Raw genomic sequence first — 25,097 nt, forward strand, 5'->3', positions numbered from 1 at the left:
TGGCTGGACCTATGTATTTCTAGGTCTACAGCCAGACTGAGGAAGTCAATGGGGCTCCCGTAATGACGGGAGCGTTGCTAGGAGACGTCAGTAAATAGTCACTGTCCAGGGTGCTGAAAGAGTTAAGCGATCGGCAGTAACTGTTTCTGCACCCGGGACAGTGACTACCGATCTCAATATACATGTATCTGTAAAAAAACATATAAGTTCATACTTACCGAGAACTCCCTGTTTCTGTCTCCAGTCCGGCCTCCCAGGATGACGTTTCAGTGTAAGTGACGGCTGCAGCCAATCACAGGCCAAGCACAGGCTGCAGCGGTCACATGGACTGGCGCGTCATCCAGGGAGGTCGGGCTGGATGCCGAAGGAGGGACGCGTCATAAAGACAACGGGCGGTAAGTATGAATTTCTTTTACTTTCACTAGGGAAAGTGCTGTCCCTTCTCTCTATCCTGCACTGATAGGGAGAAGGGAAGCACTTTTCCCGCAGTCCGCAGCAGCTAGTCCGCATCAATTTTCTGCACATTTTGTGCAGATCCGCAGCCGTAATCCGCAACCCGGATTAGGTGCGGCATTGATGCGGACAGTTGCGGAGGAATTCCGCCATGTGTGGTCATGCCCTAACTCACCTCTTGATCTGCTGAGGGGACCGCAGCGGCCAGTGATTGGCTGGTGTGGTCATGTGCTGGAATGGCACTTAACATCTCCAGCAAAAGGAAATTAAAGGTCTTGCTTTTTTGGGACAAGTTGTATTTTTTAATAGCACCTTTTTGAGGTACATATTATTTATTGATTAACTTTTATTACTTTTTTTCGCGGGGGATAGAAAAAAACCTGAAATTTCGCCACTGTTTTTCGCGTCCTAATTCTACGCCGTTTACTGTGTGGTATAAATAAAACAATAACTTTATTCAGTGGGTTGTTACGATCGCAACGATACCAAATTTGTATAGATTTTGTATGTTTTACTACTTTTACACAGTAAAAACATTTTTATTTTTTTTTCAAAATTATTTGTTTTTGTGTCTCCATATTTGAAGAGCCGTAACGTTTCTATTTTTTCACTATGCAGTTGTATGAGGGTTTTTTTTTGCGGGACGACTTGTAGTTTTTATCGGTACCATTTTGGATTAGATGCGACTTTTTGATCACATTTTTAAAGTCAGGATTAAAAAAAAAAACAGCAATTTTTCCATAGTTTTTTGTTTTATTTTTTACGTCGTTCACCGTGCGGGTTAAGTAATGTAATAACTTTATAGTCGGGGTCGTTACGGACGCGGCGATACCAAATATGTGTAACTTTTTTGCTTTATTTTGGTTTTTTAATAGTAAAGCAGTTTGTAAGGGGAAAAAGTGAGTTTTTAATTTTCTTTTTTAAAAAATTTTTTCAATTAACTTTCAACTTTTTTTTACTAGTCCTACTAGGGGAGTATATTAGAAAAGCAATCGGATGATCGCATATTACACTAATACTTCTGTATTGCAGTGTATTATGCCTGTCTGTGTAAAACGGACAGGCATCTGCTAGATCTTATCGCCGGGTGTCAGTGGGATGAGAGGGAGCTCCCTCCCTCTCTCCAAAACCACTCCGATGCGGCGCACGCTATTGAGCACTGCATCTGAGGGGTTAACCGTGTGAGATCGATACTTATATGGATCTCACACGTTCCAGCAGGGACGCCCCCAGCCCTCAGCTGCCTCTGGTAGAGCAGTGACATTTATCGGCTCCCTGCTCTGTTGATTTATCCTGATGCAGCGCCGTGAAAAGGCTATTGCATCAGAATAAAGCCTACAAATGATGCCATGAAAAGGCGTGTCGGCGGTCATTAAGGGGTTAATGCTCTGTTCACACCTGTCCTTATTCTGGTCAGTGCCTATTGACAAAAACCAGGAGTTGAGTTTCTGTTGTGCTGGCAGACGTCACCAGTGCAGCGATCTTGGTTTGCTGTCTGGCTGTGTTCACATCCCGGTTGAACACTTTATTTGGCGCGTGTGCTGGGAAAGATTCTGTAGTATACGCTGAGTGTATCCATAGGGCCCATTGATCCGGTGTATGCCAACAGTGTTCCTTTGGCATGCGCTGGGCCAGTACCTTTTATTTTCGCTGTATAGAGTAGTAAAGTTCGCTGTTCCATACAGAGCTATCCATTTTTAAAAATGCATGTATCAGTCCGTTTTTCCACTGTATGGTTGCACCGTGGCATACGCTGGAGCCTTCCATTGCGGGTATGTTGGGAAATATTTGTCTGATGTAATGTGAACAGAGCCTAAATTGGCTAATTGGTTATTTCTGCTCATTGTTCTGTGTTTGGGCTCAGAAGAACCCAGATTAAAGGGGTTGTCCACTGGATAGGTCATCAGTACATGATCTGTGGGGGTTCGACACCCGGACCCTGCACCGTTATGACGCTCTGGCTGCCTCCGAGCAGTGGACGAACATGCCGGAAGCCGTGGATAGCGGCCGAGCTTCAGTACTGCAGCTCTCCTCGTGTTCAAGTGAATAGGAGCAGAGCTGCAGTTCGGCCGCTGTGCTATGTACGGAGCCAACTGCTTCCGGCTCTGTGTACATCGCATAATGGACCATAACATCCAATGCCCGCAGGCAGCTGGAGCGGCTTAACGGTGCGGAGTCCGGGTGTCAGACCCGCACCGATGATACCCTGATGACCTATCCGGTGGATAGGTCATCAGTTGTTCAATAGTGGACAATCCCTATAAATTGGTTATTCCATGAAAAGAATCCTTGTCCATAATGCCCTACTAGGGTGTATGGACATCATAGAGGGGTTTATTTGCTCGGGATCCTCCTCTGTGAGGCAGAATGGGAAGTTATCTCAAATATTGTCTAACTTTTAATAAAACAAATTTTGCGGAATGGAAAAAAAAGCTATTATGTAAATGTTTTTTGGAAATGCGGTATAAATAAGTTCTCGAGTGTATGTGGGGAGGGTCCAGTTCAGGGGACCCTTCTTCATGACGTACTTGTGCCAAAATAGGTGTGTACACCCCTTTAGGGTCAGTTCATACAGAGTTTTCTGACGCTGAAACCGCGTCAAAAAACGCGCCAAAAAAACGTCCGAAAATGCCTCCCATTGATTTCAATGGGAGGCAGAGTTTTTTTTTTTTTTCACTTGAGCGGAAAAATCGGCTTGCGGGAAAAAGACGTGTCATGCCCTATCTTCGGGCGTTTACGTCTCTGACCTCCCATTGACATCCATGGGAGGCAGAGAAAGCGTATTTTGCTTTGTCTTTTGCCCGCGGCGCTCAATGGCTCAATTTCTTCTCAATTTCGCTCAATTTCTTCCAACGGTTTCCGCCTCTGACCTACTATTGGAATGCAAAAAACGCCATGCGAGCTCGCGATATTACTTTCTTATGTCGAAAAGCTGTCTCCAAGTAGTAATGTAGCTGCAGTCCATCCCCAGCCGGAGAATAACAAGGGAGTATTAGGGTATGTGCACACGGCAGCGTCCGATACGGCTGAAATTACTGAGCTGTTTTCAGGAGAAAACTGCTCCGTAATTTCAGACGTAATTGCTCGTCCTCGCATTTTATGAGGCGTCATTGACGGCCGTAATTTAGAGCTGCTCTTCATTGAATTCAATGAAAAACGGCTCAAATTACGTCCAAAGAAGTGTCCTGCACTTCTTTGCTGAGGCAGTCATTTTACGTGTCGTCGTTGGACAGCTGTCAAACGACGACGCGTAAATGACATTTCGTCTGCACAGTACGTCGGCAAACCCATTCAAATGAATGGGCAGATGTTTGCCGATGTATTGGAGCCCTATTTTCAGGCGTAAATCAAGGCATAATACGCCTCGTTTACGCCTGAAAATAGGTCGTGTGAACCCAGCCTTAGAAAGACACAATAGGCATCATCCTGCGGAGGAGAAGACTTGCAGTACATGCCATGTCCCGTATTTATGGTTTATACGTCTTTTATTAAACGTCTAGAATCCAGAATTCTACCGAACAAAGGATAATAAGGAAGAGGTCATTCTCCCTGGAAATACAGAAGTGTTAGTGAAGGATGTTCTAGAACAGAATGTGCGCCGCTCTACTAATTGCTGATTTATGTTGTATTGTTTACTTGTGTTTTGTTACCTGCCGGCTTAGTATAGAATATATCCATGGACAATACATTTGCTTACAAGCAAACATAAAGTAATTGCATGCCATGCGACGGTGGTGAGAACTGTGCCTGGCAACTGTGGTTAACCCTCGGCTTCATCGTCTATAATCGCACAACAAAAAGTGAGACTGACGGACCGCTGGTCAGATCGTTTAAATGCCTAACCACAAGGTGGCGATGCTCTGGATACCGTCCTCGGAAGAGACCTTTTTGTTTCCACAATGCTTGTCTGCTGGTTCCCTACATACAGTATAGCAGAGGTCGTGTGCTGCAGGTCGTGAGCCACGTTCAGTTGTGGTCTGGAAACTCACAGATTTATATAGTTACTTAGGTTGAAAATCGACACGTCCATCACGTTCTACCTTTCCCAGATCAATTTTGTCATTTAAGCTAAAGTTTTAACCCTCAATGTCATTTAGATAAGTATCTTTCCCTTTTTTTTTTTTTTGAAATGCTGACATAGTATCTGTCGTTACTGTCTCCTTGGTAGGACATTTCATAGTTTAAAGGGGTTGTCTGGACATGGGACGGTTTTTCACACTGATGTCCTATCCACAGGAAAGGTCATCGGTATATGATTGGTGGACCCTGCACCGATCAGCTGTTCCGGGTGCCTCCGGGCACCGAATGTTATGTAGTGGTCGGTGTCGGTATAGCGGCTGTGCTGGGTTACTGCAGCTCTGCTCCCATTCACTTGAATAAGCGCGGAGTTGCAGCACGGTCGCTATACTGTGACCAGAACCATCTGCTTCAAGCACTGACCACTGCATAAATTATGGTGACGGAGGCAGCGGGGTCTGGGTGTCGGACCCACACCGTTCATAAAAATCCGCCCCACGCCTGGACAACCTCTTTAATATATGTGGATGATGCGCCTGCGCCAGCGGATTTATCAATACTTGATTTGCTCAGACGTAGCTGCACTTCCTCCTGTGTAAAGCAGGTAATATTGGGTGTAGAACCTTTATTACTGCCACCTGAATGTCTGGCACTGGGAGCTTAGAGAAAGCAGCTGAAAAGTATGTGTTTAATATATCATCTTAACATTTTTAGCCCTGTAACTACGTCACAGCTGTGAACGGGGAGTGAAGACTGGGCTAGTAACTAGAAGCACCCTTCAAATGGGTTGTTACATAGTTGGTAAGGTTGAAAAAAGCCATGGGTCCATCAATTCCAACCTATAATCCTACCATGTTAATCCAGAGGAAGGAAAACCCCCCATTAGATTGATCCCAATTGCCTCATTAGGGGAAAACTTTCTCCCTGACTCCAAGTATGGAAATCAGAATAAATACCTGGATCAATGTCTCATTACAGGCAACACGTTTAATATGGGAGCCATGGCTGCTACCATGACCCCTCGCAAAAAGAGGGTATTGCCAGGGGGAGTTGCAGTCAAATAGTCATTTCCTATGCAGAAAAAAAAAGTAGCATTACATGGATGGCCTGTGTCTGCCAGCATGCAAGTGCCCTGGCTCATAGAGGGGGCGGGGGGGGGGGGTCACTCGTCCATATGACCTAACAGGTTGTCCTGACTGATAGATCTTAGGGGCCACTGATTCTCGTCTTTAATAAAAAAAACAGTATTGAATTGTAGGCGGATGGTGAACTAGACAGTAGAGCTGTGAGTGGGCAGCAAGGCCTAGTCATCTGAGATTGGTAGTCAGGGGGCTTTAATAATCGCACACGTGATGGTGAACTAGACAGTAGAGCTGTGAGTGGGCAGCAAGGCCTAGTCATCTGAGATTGGTAGTCAGGGGGCTTTAATAATCGCACAATGGCTCGTCAAATGCCTGGCACAGCGTTTGCCTGCTGGTTTTCCCTGAAGGACTCCGTAGTCCGGCCTGTTGATGCAGGGTTACATTACATAAATCTGAGTAAGGGACTCCATGAACTGTTTTCTTGCTTATCACATGTGGCAGTGAGTCATGTAGTTACATGGAGTGTCATATATATATATATATATATATATATATATATATAGCTCCATAAATAGTGTATCTTCTGTCAAACTATATACTGATTCCCACAGCAGGGAAACAAATATGTTCGAACTGAGCAGCGATTCTGCCGGTTTTCTTACATTCTCTTTAAGCATTGGAAATAAAAAATATCAGAAAGAGATATGAAATATAATATATATAAAAATGAGTGTGTGTGTGTGTGTGTGTGTGTGTGTGTGTGTGTGTGTATATATATATATATATATATGTCAAAAATTATCCGCACCCTGGCTGTACAATTATTTTAAGAAGCTTTTAGAAATGACAAATACATTATTTTTCAACATAATCTCCCTGCTTTTCAATACTTTGTCCATGGATGAGCACAAACTTTCGTATTCCCACATTACAAAATGTTTTAGACTGAGCTGCGAGCCATGAATGCACCGCTGTCTTCACCTCTTCATCAGACATGAGCCATCGCTGACTTGCAAATGATTTGCCACATAATTCACTGATCCTAGTCTATCCACTAGAATCAGTTCACAAGCACGTAAAAATAATATGCCAGAATTGCGTGTTTTGGTTTACCTATCCTCCCAAAAAATAGGATAAAAAGTGATCAAAGTGTCGCATGTACCCCAAAATGGTACCAATAATAACTACAGCTCGTCCTGCCGAAAAACCGCCCTCATACCGCTACGTCTATGAAAAAATTAATTAGTTAAGGCTCCAATAAGTCAGGAAATAAAAAATATGCAGTTGTGCAGCCAGAGGGGAACATTTCTGTTTCAAGAGGCGATTTATCAAGGCCCTAAAATTAGGGAATCGGGAAGGGTAGGGCCCAAACATATATGCTGAGAGTGAGGGTGCCCATGTTATACCAGGATAATACTTCCTAGCAAATTTCCCCAAACTGCAAAGGTGCGGAGTGTGGACCAAAAGGGGGATAAGAAAGGATATTTATCAGTGCGACACTGGCCTGGTCAAGAAGTATTGCTTCACAGCGTAACACACATCTAAGGATTATTTTACCCCATTATTATACCACCTGACTATGCCCCTGTACTCTGCCGGTCTACATGTACCCCCACATTATAAACACAAATACCCGTAAAACTCCAAACAAAACGACCACCAAGCAAAATCCACGCTCCAAACGCCAAATGGTGCTCCCTCACTTCTGAGCCCTACATTGTGCCCAAACCGCTGTTTACTTCCACATATATGGCATCGCCATACCCGGGAGAACCCTTTTAACAATTTTTGAGGTGTCTCTCCAGTGCCACAAGCTGGGCATGATATATTTGCCAGTGACCTGGCATATATAGGGATAAATTAAAAAAATTTCTTTGCACCATCCACAGCAGTCCTTTATGGAAATGACCTGTGGGGTGAAAATGCTCACTACACCCCTTAATAAATGCCTTGAGGGGTGCAGTTTCCAAAATCGGGTCACTTCTCAGGGTTTATTTTATTACTTCACATCAGAGCCTCTGCAATTGTGAACCAATACTTTGTAAATCGCCGAATTGGGCCTCAACTTTGCATGGTACTCTTTTACTCCTGAGCCCTGTCAAATGTCCAGGCAAAAGATTAGGGCCACACGTAGGGTGTTTCTGAAACCGGGAAACACAGAATAATAATTAGAGAGCAGTCTTGTTATGGTGGCATAAGCTGGGCACCACATATTGGCATATCTATGCAAAAAAATCACATTTTTACTCTGCAACATCAAGTGCACACTAATTTCTGCAAAACGCCTGTGGGGTTAACATGCTCCCTACACCCCTAGGTGAATACCTTGAGGGGTGTGGTTTCCAAAATTAGGTCACTTCTGGGGTGTTTCCCCTGTTTTGATCCCATAGGCGCCCAGAAACCAATCCAGCAAAATCTGCACTCCAAAAGCAAATGGCGCTCCTTCCCTTCTGAGCCTTCCGTGTGCCCAAAAAGCAGTTTATGACCACAAATGGTGTATTGCCGCACTCGGGAGAAATTGGGGTATTGTTTTAATCCGGGGAGATTGCTTTACAAATGTTGGGTGCTTTTTCTCCTTTAGTCCTTGTGGGAATGAAAAAAAATGAGCTAAACTGGAAACAATTTATATTTTCATTTTCACGGCCTACTTCCAATCATTTCTGCAAAAATCTGAGTGGTTAAAATGCTCACTATAACCCTAGATAATTTCCTCAAGGGGTGTAGTTTCCAAAATGGGGCAGATTGTGGGGGATTTCCACTATTTTGGCATCACAAGAGCCCCTCAAGCCTGACATGGAGCCTAAAATAGATTCTCATAAAAAGGAGGCTCCAAAATCCACTAGGGGCTTTTTTGCTTTTGAGGGCAGTGCTTCAGTCCATTACCACACTAGGGCCACATGTGGGATATTTATAAACACTGCAGAAACTGGGCAATAAATATTGAGTTGCATTTCTCTTGAAAAACCTGCTGTTACAAAAAAAAAAATGGATAAAAACAGAAATTACTCTTCTTTAATTCCTGTGAAATGACTAAAGGGTTAAGAAACTTTCTAAATGCTGTTTTGAATACTTTGAGGGGTGCAGTTATTAAAATGGGGTGACTTATTGGGGTTTTCTAATATATATTACTAATTACTATTTTGTGCGGTATAACTGCCTGTCTTACAAGCAGATGCGTTTTAGGTTTCGAAAATGCGAATTTTTGCACATTTTCGCTAAATGTTGGTGTTTTTCACAATTAAATACTGAATGTATCGAGCAAATTTTGCCAGTAAAATAAAGTCCAATGTGTCACGAGAAAACAGTCTCCGAATCACTTGCATAGGTACAAGCATTCCGAAGTTCTTACCACATAAAGTGAAACGTCCGATTTGAAAAATGAGGCTCTGTCAGGAAGGTCAAAAGTGGCCAGCGGAAAGGGGTTAATATAACCAGCATGCGGATAATTTTTGACTCTCCCTTGTATATTTACAGCAGCTACACAACTTTGTCCTCCAGTCAGTGTGAGTCTGCCCATCCAGGTGCGTGTGTCTCCGCTGAATACATGTTTGGTATTGTCCTTCTAGATACATCACATGTTATTGCTCGTGAGTATAATGCAGAACAGATACATATTCAAAATATTCCAAAATGTATATCTGGCGTTATCTTTTCACCTCATAATTTACTCCGGTGTCGATTACTTAGCGGTTGCTATCGTCCAGTAGGCTCCATCCTCCCATGTGTTTGAATAAACCGGTTTAACGCTGTATTAGACTAAACTCCCCGCATAGTCATGTGATCCTCACATGACCAGGTCGTCAAGGAGACGTACACAACTGCTAACTCTGCATCTGGGGAAACCAGTGTTACCAAGAGGTGAACTGCCCATCTGCTAACATTGTAAGGCTATATACACAAGCTTACTGCCCAAGCAGGTCCATTCTAAAGTTGGACTTCCTAAACTTCACAAATGCTTTATGATGGTACACCCAAACTCCTGATACGAGCGATGCTTACTGTCTTCACGTCCCGCAGTTGTGACAAACATCTTGTTTTTCAGGCTACATGACTCTCCCTCTAAATCTATAGTCCTATCACTTCCCTGATGCGGCGTCACTTGATCCCGTCACAGGTCTACTTACCAAGGCACTATTTCGTTCCTTCCAACTGTATAGATCATAGGGAATATTTACATTAAATATACATCATTTAATGTTTTTTTTTTTTCAATCATTCATTTCTTAGGGCTTAGATCTAAGGCCTCATGCACACGACCGTAGCCATGTGCACGGCTGTGATTTTTGGGTCGGCCGGTCGCGGAGTGTCAAAGTGAGCCAGCCGCAAATCGCGGGCCGTGCACATGGCCACGTCCATTACTTCCTATGAGCCTGGAGCACAGAACACGGCCGTAATAAGACAGGTCCGTTCTTTCTGCGGTCCAGGCTCCTGGGCCATGCACGGACCGTGAAAACCACGGTCATGTGCATGGCCCCATAGGAATGAATGGGGCCGCAATTCTCCCGTGGATTTTCAGGGGAATTGCGGCTGCAAAAGCACGTTCGTTTACATGGGGCCTAAGAGAACTAGAGCAGCACCAGCTACAGACAATGGGACAATTATTTCGCTTGTCAATGGATGTGAAAAAGTATTTCTGAAATGGTACCTGTTAGATCTAATTTTACTAAAAGTGAAAGCGACGCTCTTTCTGCAATGACTAATGACACTTAAATAGATATCAAGTCGGCCAACGCTTTGGTTATTCTGAATATGGTCAAATATCTGATAGAAATAGAAAGATGTTTATAAGGAGGTACCACATGACCCAAAGTTCCAAATACAGCGTGAAATTGGGAATATCATTGACAAATTTACCAGGAGCGGTGTACCTGGAACTAAAGAATCCGGGAACCCCGGTTCTGTATGCATTACCAAAACTACACAAGGGCTTGATTGACCCTCCAGCAGGCCAATTTTCCCAGTGCCGAGTACATCTTTAACCATATCTCTGCTTCTAAGACCAGATATTTTGATATAGACAGGAAGGATTTTTTGGGGGAAAAGCTAAAACAAAAACATGATGGTACCCCCAGATGCAATGTTGGTTTCTTTTTTATGTGTGTGGCTTATGTACCTCTATATAAATACGCAAGAGTGATTTCATCTGGTCACTTTTGAATATTTGTACTATGCCTTAACTGGTCCAGGATTGTTTTTTGTGTACAAAAACAGGGTATGGCAATGGAAGACAATGTGGCCCCATGTACACAACTTTGTTTTGAAAGTCCCGCTTAAGCTTACTGCCCAAGCGGGTCCATTGCTAATGTATATAGCCTTATTATTCTGGCGGACGGGGCAGTTCACCTCTTGGAAACACTTGTTTCCCCAGATGCAGAGTTAGCAGTTGTGTACGTCTCCTTGACGACCTGGTCGTGTGTGGATCACATGACTATGCGGGGAGATGCTAATGAAATAAGGGGAGTAAGTCTAATACACAGCGTTAAAGAGGATCTTCCACTAGATTAGTAAAGCCCTATATCCTATCTAATCTAATAGGTGCTGTCACACTGATAAAATCTAGTGAAAACTGTGTCTCAAAAAGTTTATTATTTTAAAAGTTATGTCGACAGCAGCGATTCTCCGAAGGTGGAGCCTCCTCACAGCCTCTGACGCTGTCCTATCAGTATGAAGCTGCTTCACACAGTGTGAGAGACTGAGGCTGGAGGGAAGGGGGATCACTTCAAATAGCCATATCTCCGGTTGTGGACCACCTAGAACAGCAGTGGCATTTGAAAGAGGAAATTCTAGTCTTTCATATCCATCAGCATCGCAGTTCTAACTGTGAAATAACCAGAGGTATCACCAGTTGAAAGCACAGTCAGGAATGGAAGCTGTATACTATGTGCATATACAGTTGCCATTCTCAACTGTGTCTGTAACCCCTTCTCGACCGCCCTACGTCTTTTGACGTCAGGCGGTGCAGGTCCCCACTCTCGTGTGAGCGCTCATACTCTACTCTAAGCAGGAGTTGTAACTTACAGCTCCTAAACCTAGAGAAGCCTCCTGAACACAGCTGGGGTCGGAAAACACTTGGACCCCAACTGTTTAACCCTTTAATTGCCGCGGTCCGTAACCACGGCATGATCAAAGGAAATTCCCCTCTTTGATCGCATCACCGTACCCCAGGGCTGTCTGTTCCGTTTGCCTTCTGTTTGGGCACACTGCTTAGAATGGGGCAAATGAGCTTCATATAAACTTCCAGTGCCCTGTGTAAATGCTCGTTCATCAGCTGATCGTGTCTTTTATGCAGCAATAAATCTTATCGTTAACCTGCAACACATCTCTCTGTAAGCGAGATGTGCTGCCGACATGATGGGAATGTATGGTGACGAGCGATCGTAGTAACAAGCGCTCGTCCCCATATAGAACCAATCATTGCTCCTTGTGAAAAGAGCCAACGAGCGCCGATCTGTGAGCTGTCTTATTGATTCGCGGTCGTTTTCACAGCCCATACCGGGCCTTGTAGTAGGACGTTAACACATCTGGAGGGAATGCAGGAACTACATAGAAAATAGCACATCAACACTGGCCTGTCATTATGAGGTGGCCTGGATTTTATATGGACACCTCAAACCTTCTAGCATTCGCAGTTTTGTATGTTCTCCTTTCTTTTTCACATTATTTGGTGTAAAAGGGAAAAAAAAGCTCCAAAAGGTTTTTGTTTTTACTGTGTTTCCTCTTTCCGTCTCGCATTAGTACAAGGATTGTTTATGCGTTCTCATGCATTTGTCCCTACATTTAAAAATACTGTTTTACATTTATAGTGGGTTGTTAAACTGCCATATTATCACATCTTTACAAGCTTATGGCTCCCAAAGGGTATCCATTATTTGCAGTACATCTAAATTATATCTCAGAAACGGCCAATAACAATTATACATTTGTATAATGGGCATCTGAAAATGTTCCAGTATGAGTATACACTACCGTTCAAAAGTTTAGAGTCACTTAGAAATTTCCTTATTTTTGAAAGAAAAGCACAGTTTTTTTCAATGAGGATAACATTAAACTAATCAGAAATACTCTATGCATTGTTAATGTGCTAAATGACTATTCTAGCTGCAAACGTCTGGTGTTTTTTTTAATGCAATATCTACATAGGTGTATAGAGGCCCATTTCCAGCAACCATCACTCCAGTGTTCTAATGGTACATTGTGTTTGCTAACTGTGTTAGAAGGCTAATGGATGATTAGAAAACACTTGAAAACCCTTGTGCAATTATGTTAGCACCGCTGTAAACAGTTTTGCTGTTTAGAGGAGCTATAAAACTGACCTTACTTTAAACTAGTTGAGAATCTGGAGCATTACATTTGTGGGTTTGATTAAACACTCAAAATGCCTAGAAAAAGAGAGCTTTCATGTGAAACTCGACAGTCTATTCTTGTTCTTAGAAATGAAGGCTATTCCATGCGAGAAATTGCCAAGAAACTGAAGATTTCCTACAACGGTGTGTACTACTCCCTTCAGAGGACAGCACAAACAGGCTCTAACCAGAGTAGAAAGAGAAGTGGGAGCTCCCGCTGCACAACTGAGCAACAAGACAAGTACATTAGAGTCTCTAGTTTGAGAAATAGACGCCTCACAGGTCCTCAACTGGCAGCTTCATTAAATAGTACCCGCAAAACGCCAGTGTCAATGTCTACAGTGAAGAGGCGACTTCGGGATGCTGGCCTTCAGGGCAGAGTGGCAAAGAAAAAGCCTTATCTGAGACTGGCTAATAAAAGGAAAAGCTTAATATGGGCAAAAGCACACAGACATTGGACAGAGGAAGATTGGAAGAGCTAACAGAGGTTTCCTTAATTTATGTCCAAGGTGCATATGTTGTATTTAGGGTTGTCGCAATATCAGAATTTGGTCTTCGATACCGATACTGAGGTACCAGTACAGTAGAAACCCCAGAGAAGTGACTCAATTTTGGAAACTATACCCCTTTAGGGCATTCATCTAGGGGTGTAGTGAGGCTTCATAGATTGTATTAGAATTAGGCAGTGAAAATGAGAAATATTATTTTTTCTTTCAAAAAGTATGTAGTTTTTGCTCCATATTTTTTATTTTCACAAGGGATAATAGGAGAAAAGAAAAAAACACACCATTTTTTTACCCAATTTCTCCCAAGTACGGCAATACCCCATTTGTGGCCATAAACTGCTGTTTGGGCACATGGCAGAGCTCAAAATGGAAGGAGCGCTATTTGGATTTGAGAGTACAGATTTTGCTGAACTGGTGTACACATTTGCAGAGCTCCCCTAGGTACCAGAATATAATGTAAAACCCTGAAAAGTGACCCCATTTTGTAAACTGCACCCCTCAAAGCATTTATCATTTGCCTGGACATATGACAGGGCTTAGGAGTGAAAAAGCAAATGCGCATGTGAGGCCTGTTTTGGTGATTTTCGCAGCATTGGCCCACAATGGCAGGGCTCTGGGGTCAAGTAGTAAAACAAACTCCCAAGTAGTGACCCCCATTTTTGAAACTGCACCCCTCAAGGCATTTAAGGGGTGTAGTGGGCATTTTGACCCCATAGGTTTCGGTTTTCTTATTAGAAATGAACGCTCAGTGGATGGTGCAAAGTGAAAATTGCAATTCTTCACAGGTGTATGCCATTTTAGTGCACAATATGTTGTGCCCAGTTCGTGCCACTGAAGAGAAATACCTCAAACTGTTAAGTGGGTTCCGCCGGGTATGGCGATGCCATATATGTGGACTTAAACTGCTGTTTGGGCATGCTGTATGGTTCAGAATGGAGGGAGCGGCATTTGGCTTTTGGATCACAGATTTTGCTTGGCAGTTCTGTTTGGGGTTTTGCTGGTATTTCAGTTTATGATATGTGGGCATATGTAATCTGTGTGGAGTACATCAGGGTATAATAAGAGGGTATAATACTGGGGTAAATAAATAATCCACAGATGTGGGGCCAGTGTAGCACTGTGTGGGGGCTTATTTGTTGCAGGACAATCTGTAGTTTTCATTGGTACCATTTTGGGGTACATGCTTTTTTTTTTTTTTTTTGTCTATCACAATTTTTGGCAAGCAAGATGACCAAAACCCAGCAATTCTGAAAATTGTTTCTTTTTTCTTTTTTTTTTTACAGCATTACTATATGTATATCGGGTTGTTTTTTTTCATGCTTTGCAGCTGTCTGCACAATAAAATCACTTTTGGTTCATATTTTTTTGTGTCGCTATGTTCTGAGAGCCGTAACTTTTTTTATTTTTACGTGAAAAAAGCTGTGGGAGGGCTTGATTTTTGCGGGACGGGCTGTAGCTTTTTTAATGATATAATTTTGGGGTTTATACCATTAGATCATCACTTTTTTTTTTAAATTCTGTTTTGGGAGGGGAACTGACTAAAAAACAGCAACTTTGGACTTTTTTTTTTTTTTTTTTTTTTTTAGTTGTCCCACTAGGGGAATTGAAGGCATAAAGCCCTGATCGCTATTCTATTCTCCGGTCCTGGCCATTAGAGCAGGATGTCCGCTGTGACAAACAGCTGACACCTGCTGTCATGGCAACCATCGCGGGTGCTGACAGGCTAGAAACCACCTAGATGCAGCAACCGCTTTTGGTTGCTGCATCGAAGGGGTTAATCGACCAGATCGGAGGCTAGCTCCGGTCCTGGCCGTTAGAGGGGTGTCAGCTGTAATATACAGCCGACACGCGGCGGTGATGGCGCTGGCTCAGTTTCTGAGCCAGCGCCATCACATACATGTTCTCAAGGAGCTGTGATTGGTCAGTCTGCTGTGACTGACAAATCAGAGATCGCCTGCAGTGTCCGCTGTGATTGGTCCCCTGTCGTCTTTCTGTTCCGATCAACTGTCATAAACAGTTGATGGCACAGTTCTGCCACCTTGCTCTTTGATAGGGTGACAGTTGTTAGACAGGACGCAACGGTACGTCCCTGTGCATTAAAGCACTGCAATACAGGACGTACCGGTGCGTCCTGGTGCGCTAAGGGGGTTAATAAGTGAAAGAAAGCCGTTTTTATTTTTTTAACATAAACCTCATAAATGACGCAAAAAATTTGTTATTACAGTTGCGACGATACCAAATGTGTATATTTTATGTATTGAGACTTAATGTTGTAAAAACATTTTTTTATTTTTATTTTTTTAACTCTAACATTTACATTTAATATTTTTTTTTAAACTTTTTTTAAATTTTTAAACTTTAATGTACTGGTATATATCTATATGCCAGTACATTAGCCTCTGTACTGATAGTACACAGGCAGTTGTTAGGACATACCTAAGTATGCCCGAACAACAGGAAATCTGGTCAAATAGCCCTGGCGTCCTTCAATGGACCCTGGGCTGTCTGCCCATATATGGTATGTCCCTCGATCGCGTCACAGGTATTCCTTGTGATACAATCAAAAGGGCATCCCCCTTGTCATTTTACCCTTGAATGCTGCGGTCAGCTTTGATCGCAGCATTCAAGGTAATAGCGGTGTAAATGAGGTGTTCGAGCGGGTCTGCGGCTGTATAATACAGGTATTGCTCCGCTCCTGACAACAAGTGTGCACGTGCGGTCAGCATGAGGTGATGCTGCCGGCTGTTCACTGATGAGCGGTGACGCAGGCGCTAAAGACAGAACATGGGGGTGTTTTGCATTGAGCCCACCATGTTCTGTCTTCAGTGTCGGCGCTCATTAGTGCAGCGCTGGTCACATCACCTCAAGCTGACTGCTCGCACACTTGTCAGGAGCGGGGGAATGACTGTATTACACAGGCGCAGACCCGCTCTAACTACATTAATGTGTTACAATACTAAGCTGTGGGGCCACATAGCTTCGTATCGAAATACATGAATTAAACTGTATTGAACAGTTTGACGGTGCATTGCATCGAAATAGTATAGATATTTAGATGCATCGTGCAACCCTAGTTGTATTCCATATATGCTGTAATTCCTGCCTTTTCCTATATATCTCTCTTCAGCAGTGAACAATCTGCTCATGACAATTTGCTCACTGTATAAGAAGCGAATGAAACGTTTTAAGGAACCGGATTTCTTATTTTGTTTTTTGTATGATTACAGGTGATGATTACAGAAGCTAAATGACGCCAATTAAAAGAAGAGGTGAAGCAGTGATTAATGGCAGTGTTCTAGCGCCAATTCACTGGAGAAGGCCAACAGCAAGCGGACCTGGTCACTTGCCATAATGAAGAAAATCAGTCTGAAAACATTTCGCAAATCTTTTAACTTGAACAAAAGCAAAGAAGAAAATGATTTTGTAATGGTACAGCAGCCTTCAATTACCAATAACTATGTAAAAGACGACTCTCTGTTTGGTAGCTGCTATGGCAAAGACTTGACAGGATGTGAAATCAACAGCGAAGATGAGAAAGGCGGCAAAAATAGGCCAAAAAGTGAGAGCCTAATGGGGACATTAAAAAGACGACTTTCAGTTAAGCAGAAACAGAAAGGAAAGGGAAGCACATCCGTGAACTCTGCAGAAGAGGACACGTTTTCTTCATCTTCTGCGCCCATTACTTTTAAAGATGTAAGATCTCAGAGACCGTTGAGGTCAACATCCCTTCGAACACACCACTACAGTCCAACTCCATGGCCCTTACGTCCAACGAATTCTGAAGAGACATGTATAAAAATGGAAGTAAAAGTTAAAGCATTGGTTCATTCTACCAGTACGAGCCCTGTGCTAAATGGGGTTCGAAAGGACTTTCATGAGCTGCAGTCAGATCATGTTTATCAGGAACAAAGTAATTCGTTGAAAAGAACAGAATCCCATAATGGAGATCCCCATCTGCGTATTAATGAACATGTGCCTGTAGTTATAGGACTTATGCCTCAGGACTATATTCAGTATACTGTGCCTTTAGATGAGGGAATGTATCCTTTGGAAGGACCCCGTACTTACTGTTTGGACAGCTCATCCCCAATGGAAATTTCTGCTGTACCTTCCCTATTAGGAAGTAATGGCTTTCACGAAGAGGAAAGTCAAGTGGCTCCGGATGTAGTAGTGGCGGCTTCGGACATCTTTGTAGACCAGACTGTGAATGGTCTGCTGCATTGTACCAATGGAGTACTTTTTCAAAACTCCAGGGTAATTCACAATGACGTTCCACCACTCTCGCCATTGCTACCTCCAGTCCAGAACAATCAAATCCAAAGGAACTTTGCAAGACTTAATAGCACAGAAGCACACATGGCTGAAAACATGCGGTGCCATTTGAATTTCGACCCCAACACTGCTCCTGGTGTTGGCAGAGTCTACGACTCTGTACAAAACAGTGGACATATGGTAGTTACCAGTCTTACTCAGGAGCTTAAAAAACTTGCAAAACAAGGTTGGTACTGGGGACCTATCACACGCTGGGAAGCAGAAGAAAAATTGGGTAGCGTGTCAGATGGCTCTTTTCTGGTCAGAGACAGTTCTGATGACCGTTATCTTTTAAGCCTAAGTTTTCGTTCCCATAGTAAAACACTTCATACTAGAATTGAACATTCAAATGGTAGATTTAGTTTTTATGAACAACCAGACGTGGAAGGACATACCTCCATAGTTGACCTTATAGAACATTCCATCAGGGACTCCGAAAACGGAGCATTTTGCTACTCTAGGTCTCGAGTTCCCGGATCTGCTACTTATCCCGTTAGACTGACAAACCCGGTGTCCCGCTTTATGCAGGTGCGGTCTTTGCAGTACCTGTGCCGTTTTGTGATACGTCAGTACACCAGAATAGACCTGATTCAGAAACTGCCTTTGCCAAACAAAATGAAGGATTATTTACAGGAAAAGCACTACTGAACTTGTGGGAATTTTGCAATTTGCACTTTGGGATCAAAAAGAGATTTAAATACAGTTTACAAACTTTCATTGCTCTCTGAATATTTTGCTGCCATACCGATATTTTAGTTTTGAGAAATGAGTGTAATGCATTATTCTCTATTTTTTCTTAATAGTAAAACAATAAAACATCTGATGTGTGAAATCACCATATTTTTTAACTTACAGAATCACAATGTGAACTATTGGGTTCTCCTGTTTTTTCTCATGTTCTTAGCTGCTATCCTCTGTGACTATTATACATTGAAAGCACACATTTCATGTGTTCTTTACCATCGCTGACATTAAATTGAAACTGAAGATTTGAGTTTTTGTTAACCGTTCCCTTTTAAAGTAGGTACCCCACACCTACGCTTTATATTTTGTTTTAAAAATAAATAAAAAAAATAAAACATCTACACCCAGTTTAACACTTTTTGGAAAATATCACAAGAAGTTTACATGTTTCTGCAGTCTGCCCAAAAATTTTCTGACAAAATATCGTTCCATGGATTGCTGCTATTAAGACTGTTTACTATAACAGCTGTTAGTTTGGGTGTATTTACACGTGCCACTTTTTGTGGAGGTTGTTTTTTTGGGGGGGGGGGGGGTTGTGACGGTTTTGTGTAGTTTATGGCGAAAAAAATTGTCACACAGTCAGCATGTGTAACTACTCTCTAAGAATACATGTTCCTATAATGACAGCTTTACAAGTACAGATGTAGCAGAGCTAAGTTTGCAATTGAATGTGTTTTTTTGTTTTTTTTTCGATCATTCAATTTACCTGCAGTTTAGTGGAAAACAACTGATAGCACATTTTCTTATCACACGGAGTTGGGTTAAATGACTATACAGAGATCTGACTGACATTGCTATAATTCATGACCTGGACAATCATCCAGTATATATTGTTCCTTGAAAATGCTTCCTAAGCCCGGCTACACCCGATACTATTTGATCCTGATTCAACAGGCATTTCAATGTTTTGCCATCGGGAAGCTTGTCAGGAAAGAGTTGTAGACAATAGGATGTTTAATATTTTTCCTGCATTATTTATGAGGAATCCATAGGTTCCCCTGCAGTCTCTGGAAAACCACTGATGTCACATTTATAACGGTGCGTTGCGTCGAATAACACTACTACTTCTACGCACTCCATTGTAAAAACCGTACTCAAACTGACGATGCAATAATAAGTCATACATTGTATTACCACTAGCCACTGAGAAATGTAAAAGCCTTCATGGTAAGTATTCAAATTTAATGAATATATTTCCTACAGAAAAAATAGTGCAATGTCTTTCTTTTAAAATACTTCATTAATGCTCATTAAAAACACATACATGAATGGACTGGAGTACATGTTCCATGAGCATGTATTGTCCATTGTGATTGTGTCTTTTACTAGTGACTAGATTACATTCCTAAACTAGAGAGTAAACTGCTCAATCTGTATCACTATTGGCTGGAAAAATAGCTACATAGTACACAAAAGTAACAACTAACCTGTTAGTAAAGTGACTTAGTGCCCAGATGCCCCAACGCATGTTTCACCGCAGTTTTGTCAGGAGGCATGTTTGGGCAGAAAAGGACGGGTCTTAAATATATTTGGAATGTTTGGAATATATAATGGGGAAGTCTAAATTTATCATGTGACCTGGATTTCTGCATTGATTACTAAGATAAGAATCCGACCATATTTTATATGTAACAAATTTAGACCAATACAATCTGACTAAACTAATCGCACACAAACCGTTGTACTTAACGCACCATGACGTAGCGGCATGTCATGGTGCAGGGGCTGAAATATGGACCGGGCTTAGGTACTGAGCCCGCTCCATACGCTGCAGTTGTTGGCTGTGTATTACAGCTGACACCTCGCAATAACAGCCAGTAACAGCTTGTTCCTGGCCGTTTAACCATTTTGATGCAGCGATTAATGGCAACCGTGGCATCTAAGCCATTTGAAGGGTGGCCCACAGAGACAGTCCATCGATCGTGGGGTGCTGATGATTGTCATGACAACCTGGGCCTAAGGAAGGCCCCCAGGTCTGCCTTTTTTTTTTCCCCGGTAAGCCCTGCCTACTCTTAACAGAAGCCTGTAAAAATTAGAGTACACTGCAATACAGTAGTATTTCAGTGTATTGTACCAGCGATTAGAAGATCGCCGGTTCAAATCCCTCAGGGGGACCAATAAAAAGTTAAACTAAGTTTTCAGTAGTGAAAAAAAAGTTACAAATATTAAAATTTAAAAAAAAATAACCTTTCTCCTTGTAAAAGATAAAAAAAACAACAAAAACTATTAATTTGGTATCACTGTAGTATTGACCAGCAGAACATAGTTAAATGGAAGTTTTTACCGGACGGTAAAAGCCGTAATAATGAAATCCCCCCCCCCCAAAAAAAAATAAAAAAAATGGAGGAATCTTTTTTTTTTTTTTTCCTATTCCACCCCACAAAGGTGCTTTTTTTTTATTTTTTTATATTTCCCCAGTACATTATATGGTACTTTAAATGTTGCCAATAAGGACTACAACTCCTCAAGCAAAAACTAAGCCTTCACACTGCGCCATTCACGTAAAAATACAAAAGTTATGACTTTTGGAAGGTTGGGAGTGAAAAATGGCTTGATCTAAGGGGTTAATGAGCACATTGTGTAAACATCCACAGTGCAGGGAGAAAAAGTGTGTGAATCTCTGTTTTAATGAGTTCTCCAAGAGCCAATTGGCAAAAGGTGTTTCAATTAAGGAGAAGAGATTGGAAGTGTGGGTTTCACATGTGTTTTGCCCATTAAATAGAGATGCATAAAGCCAGGTTACTGACAAATCAGTTTTTCTCAAAAATGAACAGATTTGTCACTAGAAAGTTCAGAACTATTGTTACTTTTCCTAGGACTGGGTGTCCTGTTAAGACCACTCCAAGAGCTTAATGGGCAAGCCCAGAATGTAACCGCAAAAGACTTACCAAAGACTCTACAAACTGCAAAAGCCTCTGGGAGCTAGACAAGCTTTTGTGAGCTCTCTTACAGACCTGTACCTGCCAGTGAGAAATCCTGCTGAAACGCCTGCATTTTACCTCCTAAGTAGCTTCTCTTTGCTCCTGGGACCCTTTTGCGCAAGATTTGCGTCTGCTGGACCTGGAGGGCCCGAGGATGCAGGGATTATCCAGCCATGCTATTAGAGCACACGACCTTCCACCCACATGGATCAGTTCCTTCACTGTTCTTAAAGGACTCCTGCACCTACCTATGGCCGACAGTCCTGGAGAGGCAGTGGTTATAGTGCCAAACCGACTGACATCAGAGCGTGGCAGAGGCGGCCTGCTCTCTTCACCACATGCATCTGTCATAACCTGTCAGTGGGTAACGTTTATTTTACATTCTTACCAGCAGTCTCCAACCTCACTAGGTTCTGCCGACATCAGATAACCTGCCCATCTAATGTGGATTACTTACTCCTTTATTTAGTTGTTCGCCCACCGTGTTAATTTATACTATCGAACATCGCATAGATTGGGCCCACACATCACACAATGTCCTGACCTGCAAATTAAACTATATTATCAAGGCAACTTTTGATATTCCCTGCTCCCTAGCTAGATTACTACCAGCCTCTTTCTAGCTGCTGCAGAGACTTTTAAAATTATTTTCTTAAAGCTACAGGCCATTTTAATAGCCCCTGTAAGGGTATGTGCACACACACTAATTACGTCCGTAATTGACGGACGTATTTCGGCCGCAAGTACCGGACCGACCACAGTGCAGGGAGCCGGGCTCCTAGCATCATATTTATGTACGATGCTAGGAGTCCCTGCCTCTCCGTGGAACTGCTGTCCCGTACTGAAAACATGATTACAGTACGGGACAGTTGTCCTGCAGAGAGGCAGGGACTCCTAGCATCGTACATAACTATGATGCTAGGAGCCCGGCTCCCTGCAGTGTGTTCGGTCCGGGACTTGCGGCCGAAATACGTCCGTCAAGTACGGACGTAATTAGTGTGTGTGCACATACCCTAAATCTTGGTGCAGTGAATTTTGTTATTTTATCTTGAATTGTGATATTCTGTGTCACCTGCCTCTGCTGCAGAGACTTTTGAATACTCCTAACCATTTAAACCATCATCACTTACATGTAGGTCATGATGGAGGGCAGAAGTATGGAGCGGGCCCACGGACTGAGCACGCTCTAAGCGCTGCGGGTGTCACCTATATATTACATCTCGCTCTAACAGACGGGATTGGCGATAACGCCTATCACAGCCTTTTAACCGATTCAATAACATGGTCAACAGCGACCACAGCATCTGAGCCGTTAGAGTGGGGGGCTCCTCTGTCACCCCTTTGGTCCCCTTGATGTGATTGTAGGGTGCTGATAGTTGTCATGGCAGCCGGGTGGCCTAATGAAGCCCAGAGGCAGGGCTTATTAGGAGGATGTTAAAATGCACAACACACTGCAATACATATTGAAGGGTTTTGTACCAGCTAGCTGATGATTGCATGTTCAAGTCCCCTAGTGGGATTAAAAACAAATGTAACAATTAACGTTTTTAGGAATATTGGGAAAAAATATTAATATATAATAATAATAAAATAAACTTGATTGGTATTGCTGTGCCCGTAAATGTCCAAACTTTTACAATAAAACATTATTAAGCTCGCAGGGTGAACTCCGTAAAACAATAAAAATTAACAAACCGAACCATGCCCCAAATTATACTAGTGGTCCTAGTGACTAATATAACAAAACCAGAAAAAGAAGCAAGTCACGACCCAGTACTTGAAAAAATCCAAACAATCTTTATTAAAGTCAATTAGATACAGAACAAACACATAACAGCTATACACATAACAACCTACAATCCACCAAAAGTCACTATAATACCCACACAGTCAATGAACCAGGCAGAGTAAGGGGATAATACCAGTTATAACATATCCATAAATAATGCTGCACAAGATGTAATAATTATACAATTAAGTATAGTATAAGGTATTTTTTTTATGTATTAGAAATTTATATATATATATATATATATATATATATATATATATATATATACAGTGAAGGAAATAAGTATTTGATCCCTTGCTGATTTTGTAAGTTTGCCCACTGTCAAAGACATGAACAGTCTAGAATTTTTAGGCTAGGTTAATTTTACCAGTGAGAGATAGATTATATATATATATATATATATATATATATATATATATATAAAAAAAAAAAGAAAATCACATTGTCAAAATTATATATATTTATTTGCATTGTGCACAGAGAAATAAGTATTTGATCCCTTTGGCAAACAAGACTTAATACTTGGTGGCAAAACCCTTGTTGGCAAGCACAGCAGTCAGACGTTTTTTGTAGTTGATGATGAGGTTTGCACACATGTTAGATGGAATTTTGGCCCACTCCTCTTTGCAGATCATCTGTAAATCATTAAGATTTCGAGGCTGTCGCTTGGCAACTCGGATCTTCAGCTCCCTCCATAAGTTTTCGATGGGATTAAGGTCTGGAGACTGGCTAGGCCACTCCATGACCTTAATGTGCTTCTTTTTCAGCCACTCCTTTGTTGCCTTGGCTGTATGTTTCGGATCATTGTCGTGCTGGAAGACCCAGCCACGAGCCATTTTTAATGTCCTGGTGGAGGGAAGGAGGTTGTCACTCAGGATTTGACGGTACATGGCTCCATCCATTCTCCCATTGATGCGGTGAAGTAGTCCTGTGCCCTTAGCAGAGAAACACCCCAAAACATAATGTTTCCACCTCCATGCTTGACAGTGGGGACGGTGTTCTTTGGGTCATAGGCAGCATTTCTCTTCCTCCAAACACGGCGAGTTGAGTTAATGCCAAAGAGCTAAATTTTAGTCTCATCTGACCACAGCACCTTCTCCCAATCACTCTCAGAATCATCCAGATGTTCATTTGCAAACTTCAGACGGGCCTGTGCATGTGCCTTCTTGAGCAGGGGGACCTTGCGGGCACTGCAGGATTTTAATCCATTACGGCGTAATGTGTTACCAATGGTTTTCTTGGTGACTGTGGTCCCAGCTGCCTTGAGATCATTAACAAGTTCCCCCCCGTGTAGTTTTCGGCTGAGCTCTCACCTTCCTCAGGATCAAGGATATCCCACGAGGTGAGATTTTGCATGGAGCCCCAGATCGATGTCGATTGACAGTCATTTTGTATGTCTTCCATTTTCTTACTATTGCACCAACAGTTGTCTCCTTCTCACCCAGCGTCTTACTTATGGTTTTGTAGCCCATTCCAGCCTTGTGCAGGTCTAGGATCTTGTCCCTGACATCCTTAGAAAGCTCTTTGGTCTTGCTCATCTATTCACATTACACACACACACACACACCACACACATATATATATATATATATATATATATATATATATATATATATACAGTGAAGGAAAAAAGTATTTGATCCCTTGCTGATTTTGTAAGTTTGCCCACTGTCAAAGTCATGAACTGTCTAGAATTTTTAGGCTAGGTTAATTTTACCAGTGAGAGATAGATTATATATATATAAAAAAAAGAAAATCACATAGTCAAAATTATATATATTTATTTGCATTGTGCACAGAGAAATAAGTATTTGATCCCCTACCAACCATTAAGAGTTCAGCCTCCTCCAGACCAGTTACACGCTCCAAATCAACTTGGTGCCTGCATTAAAGACAACTGTCTTAAATGGTCACCTGTATTAAAGACT

The 25,097-nt window shown here is 42.2% G+C and overlaps 1 protein-coding gene and 1 long non-coding RNA gene across 2 annotated transcripts in view; one reads left to right on the plus strand and one right to left on the minus strand.

Moving 5' to 3' along the window:
- LOC142651585 (uncharacterized) overlaps positions 1–9,279 on the minus strand; it is a 26,174-nt gene extending 16,895 nt beyond the window's left edge. Inside the window, exon 1 of the long non-coding RNA XR_012847649.1 lies at positions 9,209–9,279. This is a non-coding gene — a long non-coding RNA (uncharacterized LOC142651585). The remainder of the gene's footprint in view (positions 1–9,208) is intronic.
- SOCS6 (suppressor of cytokine signaling 6) overlaps positions 1–18,797 on the plus strand; it is a 21,160-nt gene extending 2,363 nt beyond the window's left edge. The window contains exon 2 of the mRNA XM_075826474.1: positions 16,629–18,797. Within this exon, the coding sequence (XP_075682589.1) occupies positions 16,753–18,360 (1,608 nt within the window). The 5' untranslated portion in view covers positions 16,629–16,752 and the 3' untranslated portion in view covers positions 18,361–18,797. The remainder of the gene's footprint in view (positions 1–16,628) is intronic.
- Positions 18,798–25,097: the final 6,300 nt, after the last annotated feature.

This window comes from Rhinoderma darwinii, chromosome 5 (assembly GCF_050947455.1).
Source record: "Rhinoderma darwinii isolate aRhiDar2 chromosome 5, aRhiDar2.hap1, whole genome shotgun sequence".
Lineage (NCBI taxonomy): Eukaryota > Metazoa > Chordata > Amphibia > Anura > Rhinodermatidae > Rhinoderma > Rhinoderma darwinii.